The sequence below is a fragment of the Terrapene carolina genome, unplaced genomic scaffold (assembly GCF_002925995.2).
Source record: "Terrapene carolina triunguis isolate 2854851 unplaced genomic scaffold, T_m_triunguis-2.0 Scaffold33846, whole genome shotgun sequence".
Taxonomy (NCBI): domain Eukaryota; kingdom Metazoa; phylum Chordata; order Testudines; family Emydidae; genus Terrapene; species Terrapene triunguis.
In genome coordinates, this window is record NW_020698197.1 from 5829 (window position 1) to 15876 (window position 10048).

Consider the following 10048-nt stretch of genomic DNA (forward strand, 5'->3'; position numbering starts at 1 on the left):
GGGGAGACTCCACTGTGCCGGAGCAGCAAGGAGCCACCTCTTTGCAGAACCTCCTCTGGCCTGACGGTTGTTCCCCAGGCCCCCACAGCCCCCATCTCCATCTTGGCTGGGTTGAGGGGAGCCAGGCCCGAGTGCTGGGGCCGGGGAGGGACACTCCTGGAACAGGGAAGGGGCCATTCCCTGTGGGTCCCCGGTGGGCAGTTAACAGCACTGCCCAGTGACCAACGTACTTGGCCTCCCCTCAATCCCAGGCACTATTGGGGGCTGCTACTCGGCTGGGGTGCAGGTGGTGGTGGGATTTCTGCAGGAGGCTGGTCATTCCCAGACAGGAGCTAGCACACAAGTGAGGGCAGGGCAGCAGCAATGGAGACCCAGTCAGCCTCAGCGACCTGCCCTTCCCTGTGGCCCTGCTTGGGTTAGGTCACTTGCTAGGGGCCAGAGATAGACCTGGACCTAGCCACTAAACAGGGCAGGATGTAAAATGGAGCCACAGCCGCGGAGAGGCTGGCTGGGCAGGGAGGCTGGAGGTGCCTGTGGGGAATGGAGGAGGAGACGGAAACCCCACAGATCTACCCCACAGCTACACTCTGAGGGCTGGCAGAGCTCTGTGTGGGGTGGGGGAGGGCTGGATTAGTGGGGGGTCCTGGGTGCCACAGGGCAGCACTGAGGAGATCTGGGGCTTGGAGGGGGGAGTTTGCACCACCCTTGCCATGTTGTTAGAATGCCCCCAGCCACCCCTGCCCCTATGAGCCCTCAGCTGCACTCACCTGGGCCACCTGGGGGTCCCCGTCCTGTAGGTGGATGAGCAGCGTCCCCATGCTCTTCTCCACCTCAGCCCCAAAGAGGGATGACTTCTTCGAAACAAATTTGCTGAGGTGGCCAAAGAGCTCCATGGAGGCCCGCCTCAGGTCGCTGTTCTCCTGCAGACAGGGGCGCAGCGTGGTTAGAGGGGACAGGCTCAGGCCCTCACATGCTTTGGGAATCAGCCTGGCAGCTGCAGAGCCCGGAGAGGTTTCAGCTAGTTCAAATGACAGGACAATTCTCTGCAAACTCCCCTCCTTCCTGCTGGGCCCCAGGGCTGCTGAACAATTGTGGGCCCAGGGCCCAAGAATGATTGTATCCTTGCCTTCCCTAGCAGAGGAGCTGAGCTGCCCCACAAATCCAGGAATGTGCCTGCATCGGACACTGAGCCCCCTCCACGTGAGGGCAGGTCCTGAGCATCTCCCCCTATGGGGTGCCCTATAGTGCCATGGGGCCTGCCCTGCTTGGTACTTACATCCTCAAAGAACATTCTCGCCTGCAGGGCCAGCGGGACGGCGACGTGAGCCTTCAGAGGCGCCTTGGGGTCCCGCAGCATCCAGCAGAGCCCTTCCATGGCTTCCAGAATGGTGCAGGGGTCGCAACATTCGCACACGGCGCGGACAAAGCTCTCCAGGATCTGGTCTCGCTTTTTCCTGACCTGCAGAGAAGGGGTTGGACGCCGCTCGGTGAGCAACGCTCTGTCAGCCTGAGTGTAACCAGAGTCTGGGCAAGTCAGCCTACAGCCTAGTCTGCTCCATAGGAGCCACAGGCTGGGGAGAAGGGGAACCAGGCGCTTCCTACCCAGCCCTCTCTGCCTAGTCTCCTGCCATTCCAGACCCACCTTGTCCGGGAACTCGGTCACTGCGTTCCTGAGGCCGTGCAGCGCTCTGCCTCGAACGTGGATGTTGCTGTCCTCTGTCCGCTGCAGCATGGCCTTCACCACCTGCTTCTGCATCGCCTTGGGCTCATTCTCCATCAGCAGGGGGCTGCCGAGGAACTAAAGGGACCGAAAGGAGCTGTCAGAGAGGGCTGGGCGAGGCCAGTGGGTCCTAGCCCGGCAGGAGCAAGGGGAAGGGAGTATGATCAGGGGCCAGGAGGTGACATAGATCAGTACCGACTGCTGTTCACGAGGGGCTGGCTTCAGCTGAGCTTAACAGAAGTGACATGTGCAGGGCAGAGCGCTCCCTCTGCTTCCAGTGGGGTGCTCCCAAATCCCACCACAGAGCCCCCAGCAGAGGGATTAATTTACAAGCAATACACCACCAGGACCATCTCTCATTGGCTGACCAGCTATTGGCCCCCTGTTCCATCAGCTTCTGGGCTTGGCTAACCCTCCCCCCTGGTCTTCCAGGCTCACCTCTGCGAACAGGGCGGTGCAGGCCATGCGTTCGCCCTCCTGACTGGCCTGGAGGCTGGGAAGGAGAAGCTGTGGGATGCTCTTCAGGGCCAGGTTTGGGTGGGTCACTATGGCCCTGGGAGAGAACAAGAGTTCGTGTTGACGTGTGCATGACAACCCTGCACATGCCGGAATCCGTCCCGGTCCCGGCCACCCCCTCCCATCTCTGCCCCACTGGGCTCCAGAGCGAGAACGTGACTCCTCCAGGCTCTGTCCTCACCTGCTAAGGAGAGTGAACCCCTCGGGCTGGGCCTCCTCCAGCAGCTGCCAGCCTCGCTCCTGGTCCATTAGCTCCACAGCTGGCTGACTGCCCCTGAGGCGCAGCACCCGTGCCAGGGCCTGCACGGCCATGCTGGGAAGAGAAGGAGGCAGGAGATGGTGATGCGGGGATTCCTGCTCTCTGGGCGGGGTGGGGGGGGGCAGGACTCCCTTGCTGCAGCACTGAAGGGATCAGGGTGAGCCTAGAAGCTGCCCCACTTCTGCCTTTGGTTCTCCCCCCGCAACTGTGGGGGCAGGGGGGGAGTGTCTGCAGATGTGACCTTCGCTCTCCTCCAAAGATGTGAAAATTGCCCCCCCCACCCCGCCCAGGAAACTGACCCTGGGGAGAAAAGTACATGCAGTGCCCCCCTGAATGCCTTGCTGCCCTGAGCCCTGCCCCCCAGGGCCCACTGTAGAAAAGGGGTGAAGTGTCTCAGTGACAGGCCGGGCCTGTCCCAAAGCCTTCAAAGTAGACAGTAAATAGAGACAGCAGCCAGCTCTGCCCTGCTCCCCAGCTCTGCTCCCCCTCCCCCCGCCCCCGGCTCAGCTCCCTCATCACCCTGCTGAGCTACCCACTCTGAGGAGCTCTCCGGCTCCCTGAGTATCCGGGAGCAGTTCTGCCCGCTCCTAAGCACGAGAAGCCTGGCTGATCTGAACCCTCGGTCCCCCGAAGGTGTCGGGGGTCCCTGGACAACGAAGGTCCAAGCAGGAAGCTTCCCCCTCCTAGGGGCTAGCCCAGACACTGCGTGGGTGCTGGGATCCATCAGTCCCACACATTACCTGCGTGGACTGGTGTCACTGGGCAAGTCCTGCTGGGCTCCCGAGAGGTGCCGTGCCGGGGGGCAGGCGATGGCGAGGAAGCAAGAGGCGAACAGGTCGTCCTCGCGTCCCTCCAGCGTGTCCACTTGCCCCAAGGCCCCGATCAGCTCCCACAGGCCGCATGTGGTCTGGAAGGGAAAAGATACAGTCAGAAGACCGTGGCCGTGCGCAGAATGCAGCCGGGAAAGAGGGCTGAAATGCCAGCGATGGAAACTTACCGCCGGGGGCAGCCGGGCTGGCTGGGGGCAGCTCCTGTCCTGGGTCTGTCCAGGGTTAGCCCGGCCCTTCTCCGGGCTGTCGTACAGCAGGATGTGCAGTACCTCCCTGGTCAGCATGGGGTCTGCACCTAGGAATCTCCAGATGGCCTTGATGTGGCTGTGACGGACAGAGGGACGGCAGGTAAGGAATTCACACAGAGGACGGGCCCAGTTGGTACACACCGGGGATGATGCCCTCCGAGGGGTGACGGGCCAGAAGCAGCAGGTTGAGCCTGCTGGTGGCTGACCTCAAGGCCCTTCAGGCACTGTCCAGTCCTAAGGGGTTCATACCCTCCTGCCTGGGCACTGCCAGGGGGCGCTGTGTCACAGAAAGGGATGGGTGGACGTGGCCCGACTCACTTCTCCCAGCTCGGGGGCCCCCTCCCTCCCTTGCTGCCTTCTCCTGATGGGAACCAGAGGGGCTGGGGTTAGAGCCCCCATGGGGGAAAGCAGTGACTCTGGGCTCAGGGGTGGGGGCTGGTGTGAGGAGGTGCCCACCCTTGGGAGGGGCTAGGGCTAGGTGCTGGGCTGGATCTCCTGAACTGCGGGGGGGGCACAGAGTGTGAGCTGCGGCCAAGGAGAGCAGGAGCTCCTTCCCCATGGGGCAGAGAGTGGGGGGTTCAGGAGGAACAAGGCTCCAGTTCTGGCCACGCCATGGCTCTGGGGTTGGGGGTTTGGAGAAGGCTGTAAAATGGGCTCTGTGCTTGTCGGCTCTGGGCAGGATGCAGGGAAGGCGCTGCTGGCCCAGGGGAACCTGGCAGGCTGGTGAATCGGAGAAGACCAGCCCCTAGGGGTGGGATGAGACGTCTAAAAGCGTGCGGTGATGGGGAAGATACCAGGCTGGGATTCCAGGGGGGAGAGGGCATTTCCCAGCTGGGGGGAGGGGGTGCCCCTGCGGGGACATGCTCAGTGTAGGGGCGTCTGTGGGGGCAATGCAGTTAGGTTGGCCCCTCTCCTGCCTCAGCCTGGAGGGATGCCCTGCCGGGAGCGGGGGGCCATGCTGACAGAGGGGGTGACCCTGCTCACATGGGGTCTCTCCTGGTCTGTGTAGTGATGGGGGGGGGGGGCTGGAAGACTGTTCTGGCCTCCAGCCAGCCAAGCCATTGCACAGCCGAACCGGGATGGGGTGGACTGGTTAGCAGTGCACAGAACGAAGTGGGGGAGTGACAGCTGTGTTAGGAATAGCTCAGCTGGGGGAGCCCTGAGCCGGGGGTCCCAGAGCACACGGAGCCCTCCAAGGGACAGGGAGGCTAATGGTGACAGCATGCCGGGGCAGGGCTGTTCCCTGGGGGCCTGTGTGCAAGGGGAGGGGCTGTGCTGCATGTAACCGTGGTGCTGTGGAGTGACCCCATTAAGGGAGGACTCGGAGGCCGGAGGGGGGTGTTCTATCCTTTCCCTGGGGCCGGCGCTCACCGTTTGTAAGGCCAGGGCATCTTCAGGAGGATGCTGACCGCGGTCTTGGTGTGTTGTCTGGCCAGTAGGTGGAGAATGTCTCTCGTCCCATCACTCAGCCGCCCCCCCCCGGGGTGGGCTCAGTGTGTAGGAAAGAGCCGCCTGGAGATCCTGCACCTGCGGAGGCAAAGCAGGGGCTGAGACCCTACCCCCGCTGTGGGTGGGTGGCAGGCAAGGGCCAGGAGGAACTGGGCAGGCTCAGAAACAAGGCAGCGGTCACATGGCCCGGCGGAGGCCATGGATAAACTCTCCTAGCGAGTGACTGAGCCGAGGGGGGTTCTGGGTTCGGTACCTTGAAACCCCCACCCGTGATCCAGTACCGTAGAACTAAGGGTCCCAATCCCGCCGCCCAGTGACACCCCACCCCCCGGATATCCCGGCTGTACCTCCCCTTGTGACAACATGCCTGGGCTGCTTCAGCACCAGAGTGGGATCTAAGCATCTGGGATGCATTTCCATCCTGTACGTCAATCCATGCCCACTGGGCAAAGAGTCAGTGGACACGGGGGACCCCACCGCAGGCTCTGTTCCTCCAGCTGGGGGATGGGTCTGGAGATAGGGCACATTTCCCAGGGAGTGAGCTGGGCAAGCCAGACTCCTGGGATCAAAGCCTGAAAACCATTACAGGGCTGTGCCCAGCGGCCCCCTTGCAGACAGGGCATGGATGGGTCCCATTGATCAATGATGGTGAGAAGGGATGTCTCCCCTCCACATCCTCCCTCGTGCCCCAGGAATTCTAGGCACGGGGCAAGATGGAGCTGCTCGAGATGTCAGCATGGTGCCTCCAATGCCCAGCCATTACTTGGCCCTGCAGCTCTGATTCTTGCTCTCCAAGCACCGCCTCCATGACGCCCGCCAGCTGGTCTGCACACTCCTCCTTCTCCAGCAGGCCCACCAGCAGGGTGAAGCTGAAGGGCATGAGGTCACTCGACTGCAGGTGCTTCGCGATGAGCTGCAGGGAAAGGCACAGGCTGAGTGTGAGCAGCGAGCCCCGGCCCGGGGAGGTGGGTTTGCTCTTCGGGGAACGGGGACAGAGGCACTGGCAGCCTGTGCCCAGGGCTATGTGAGTGGGCACTGGAGCCCATACCCAAGAATTTCCATCTGCCGGCTCCTCATCGAGGGAAGGAGACAATAACCCCCCTTTCCCATGTGTGTGTCTGTCTCTCCAGCCACAGTCTTTTACTCACCATAGCAACATGGACAGGGTTCTCTCTGCAGCTGGCATCCTTCTGCGTCTTGCTCAGCACGCTCACCACCGCCCCGGTCTTGGTGTACACGACAGCTGCACAAGAAACCACCAGTGCTCAGGCAGAGCTCTCGGGGCCGGATTCTTCCCCCTCCCCTTCGAGACAGATCAGAGGTGCCAAAGAGCCAGACTCCGGCCGCAGCTGGGAACGACCAGCTAAGGTGAGCTCTCAGCTGGCTTCTGGGCCAACTGCCCACCCTTCACACTGATGTAGAAGGTGTGTTGGGGCTGGGGTGGGATCAGGGGAGGTCCCAGATGGTCCCAGGCACCTGGTGAAGGGCAGATGCCAGGTCAGCCCGGTAGGTACCAACCCACTTCTGCTCTGTGTCCCTCCGGTCAGGGCTGCGATGAAGGCGCCATGTTCTCTCTGCAGCCCTGTTCGCTAGGTAACGGCCGGGGCTGTGAAGGCTGAGAAGTGGCGACTGCTTCCGCTCTGTCTTACCTTTGCAAGGCGTGAAGAGCCAGTAGAGAGCCTGAGATGCCCAGTATCTGGTGGCCTCCTGAGCATCGAAGGCCTGGCTTGTCAGCAGCCCGGCCATGTAGCCCTGCTCTGCCATGGGTTTCAGGTCCTAATGGGCCACCAAACAGAAATTGAGGACATAGGTCGGGGCGAGCCCAGCTCTGTCTGTATTTCCCCCCCCCGCTTCCCGTGAGTGCTGGGAGGGGGCAGCAGGGTCTGCGCTGCTCACCTCGGTGATGGCTTTGAAGCGGTAGAACATGAAGAGCCGGGCGCTGGCTCTCACAGCTCGGCTCCTCTCCTGGGCCCGGGGAGAGCAGATCCACGGCTGCAAGTGCTGGGGAGCAGGGAGAAAGTGGTGTGAGCGGCAGCAATGCCGGGGCGACCTCCAGAACCTGCTTCCCGCCCCAGCAGGGAGAGGACATGGAGCATTTAACCTCTTCTCCTCCACTTCCGGACACTGGAACTCAGCGCTCCTCTCCTGTCTGGGGGGCGTTGGCACAGGTCTGAGGGTCTTGGGCTCAGCGCTTTGAGGATTCTCCCCATTGATCCTGTAGGGTCTCGGGGCTGTTTCCTTCAGGGGAACAGGGGCTCCAGGCCAAATATAGGAGGCCAAAGTGACACCCCTGGAGCAGGACTAGGATTGTCTTGCTGGATCCCAGGGTTGGGTGTATGCCCCATGGGGACTGGCTAGTTCACAGCAGCTGGGAGGCCTGCTCAGCCCCCTCGGGATCAACTGGAGCCTTCCCTCTTGTGGTTCGGGTAGAACCTGATCAGCCGGCCCATCCCCAGATGGCCAGTGCGAATGGGCCCCTCCCCCCTCCCTATCATACCAGAAAGAGATGCAGTAGCGTGGTGGGGGTCAGGTGCTGCTCCAGGAATGTCTGCAGCACAAGATCCAGGCCCTCCCAGGGCAGTTCTTGGAGAGACTGGAGCAGAGAGAGAAGCAGGGAAGTAAATAGCAAGGGAGGTGGAGTGCACGAGGCAGGGGGACGAGTGGATCCCCCGGTCTGGAGCCAGGTGCTGTTGGTATTCGGGGTCCCTTTACCCAGGTGATACTGATCCCCCTGCACATAGACATGGGTCTCACCTGGACCACGGTCTGCCCTACCCCAAAGAATCCTTCCTCCCACCTGGGCTCCCCAACACATGTACTGAACTGGGCTCTGGAGGGAAGGCCTCCTCCCTCCCGCTCTGGAGGGGCCCCAGCTGCCCCCCAACACCCCACTGGCTCCCCAAGGGCTGAGCTGTTCATCCCGCTCCAGCCAATCTCTGTTTCTGTGGCAGGGCGAGTCATGGCCTGGCCGTGTGGCTGTCCCGAATCCATGCTTTGCTCCCTCTGCACCAAATGCTATTTAACGCTCTGGGCCAGAGCCTCAGCTGGTGTAAACTGGGGGTAGCTTCTAGTTCCCTGTGCCAAGAATCCAGGGTAATTCTGTACAGTCTCACAGACACTCACCTCTACAGCTGTTCTCCCTGCCAACCCCACTGCAGAGTTAACTGCGTAGCCACTTGTCACCAGCCCTTTGGAAAATAAACCGAGGGGCTGGATTCGGCTGGACACGCAGCTCTCTGCATCAGGCCAGGGTCCAGCTACTCAGCCAGGGGGGTGGCTGAGTTTCCCAGCCAAGGAGCCAGGTGGAAGCTTTGTCCATGCCTCACTAACCTCTGCCCGGATAGCGGAGCTTTTTGCCACCTCAGTCCCTCTCAGCTTCGCCAGGGCTGGGCGCTGAATCATGGCGCTGGTGATACAAGTGCTGATGGTCTCAGCCTCCTGTTCCTTAGACAGGCGAGGCTCAAATTTCCTGATTGGAAGGAACGGAGCAGGCGGGGCCATTAGAACGGAGACAGGTCCTGGCATGAGTCAGGTTGAGTTTGATGGCTCGAGGGACCGCTCCCTCCCTTAGCAGCAGAGCTCCAGGGGGCATCTCCAGCAGAGCCACCGCCTAGGGAATGGTCCTGTCTGGACATGCCTATGCCCCCTGGGCCCGGCAGGGGCTCTGCTGGGGAAGCTGCTCTCCGGGGCTGATCCTGGGCCCTGCTCTGCGCCTGCACCCTGCGCCGTCACAGCACTTCATGCTGACGGGAGGGGCTCCCTCTTACCAGGCAATACGCAGAGATGGGGGCTGGATAAAGTGACCCGGAGGCCGAGGAGGGTATGGCTCGTTAGTGAGCCACCAGGGAGAAACATCCTCCGGTTCTTATTGCAGCTCGTCCCTCCCCCACTTCCTCTCCCTCCATCTGCCCCTCCCCGGCTGCTGGGCTCCGCAGCTGAGTCAGGCCCCATGGACGTACCCTATGTATGAGATGGCCAGCAGGGCATGCTGGTGATCGGGGCTCTGCAGCCGGGCCCGGTCCTTGACTCTGAGCATCTCCTGCAGCACAAAGCAGAGAGTCAAAGGCAAAAGAATTTGGGGGAGCCCGGTTCCTCAGCAAGACGTGGAATCTCCAAACGCAGTTTGACGCCCCCACCGACCCTCAGCCCCAGCGTGCAGTGCACTGGGGCACGGAGCTGGGAAGATGGCCGGGGAGCGGCCATGTGGCCAGAATGCAGGAGACATTCACCAGAGCCCCTATTTCGCCATTCCTGACGGCACATCTGGAAACTTCAGCAACTGCCACGGAGCAGGGAAGGGGGATCTGGGCAGAGGCGATTTTGTGACGTGGAGCATTAGAGTCCTGAAAAGCTGAGGTCAAATATTTTCCTGCAAACCAAGGGAGGGCTGCGCCTGTTAACTCCTCAGGATCATGTCCTGGAGTGAAAACCCTTGGAGTTAATCCCCAGGGCGCTTTCTGGGTGCCGGGCAGATCCCTCAGAAGTGGGATGGGGAATGGTCCCAGGTGTAAGCAGCATGAATCCGCTAATGGAAAATAGTGTCATTTAATTCCTTGGACTGGAATCGCACCAGAAGAATCTGGCATCAGCACTGGGTTTGCAGTGCACAATGTAGAGCCCTGGGCACCGGGTCGCAAACCCAGCACATGGCCTTTAAACGCCAGAGACTGTGGCATGTGTATCTGCCCTAGGGACCCCTCCCAGGACCCAAGCATGCTCACTCACCAGCAGGGGGGACAGCATGGTGTATGTGTCCTGGCTCACCAAGGGAATCCTGCTCACTTGGGTGACAGCTTCACCCACCAGCGCGAGGCTTCTCAGAAAAGCAGATCTCACCAGTGGGTCCTGGGCTCACAGGCATGAGGGGGAGAGAACAATGAGGAAACAGCCACAGGCAATAGAGAGCTGAGACACAAGGCTACAGGGCGAGTCTCTACAAGGGAGCTGCTGTCCTAGGCGGGATTGCCCTCACGCCCTAAGGGAAAGGACCTGGTTTGCCGAGTGGAACATCTTTGCATTCCCTAGG

At 61.4% G+C, this 10048-nt stretch overlaps 2 protein-coding genes across 2 annotated transcripts; both read right to left on the bottom strand.

Annotated features, from left to right (window-relative positions):
* Nucleotides 1-982: 982 nt before the first annotated feature.
* LOC113409551 (maestro heat-like repeat-containing protein family member 1) lies at nt 983-2548 on the bottom strand. The gene is made up of 5 exons (XM_029914232.1): nt 2418-2548; nt 2159-2273; nt 1643-1798; nt 1277-1459; nt 983-994 (listed from the first exon to the last, which is right to left on the bottom strand). The coding sequence occupies exons 1-5, from the start codon at nt 2546-2548 to the stop codon at nt 983-985; spliced, it is 597 nt and encodes a 198-aa protein (XP_029770092.1).
* Nucleotides 2549-5034: 2486 nt separating this feature from the next.
* LOC113409547 (maestro heat-like repeat-containing protein family member 1) lies at nt 5035-9765 on the bottom strand. Its single transcript, XM_026663584.1, has 9 exons — nt 9748-9765; nt 8982-9061; nt 8353-8491; nt 7520-7615; nt 6919-7023; nt 6672-6798; nt 6171-6265; nt 5786-5935; nt 5035-5100 (listed from the first exon to the last, which is right to left on the bottom strand). The coding sequence occupies exons 1-9, from the start codon at nt 9763-9765 to the stop codon at nt 5035-5037; spliced, it is 876 nt and encodes a 291-aa protein (XP_026519369.1).
* Nucleotides 9766-10048: the final 283 nt, after the last annotated feature.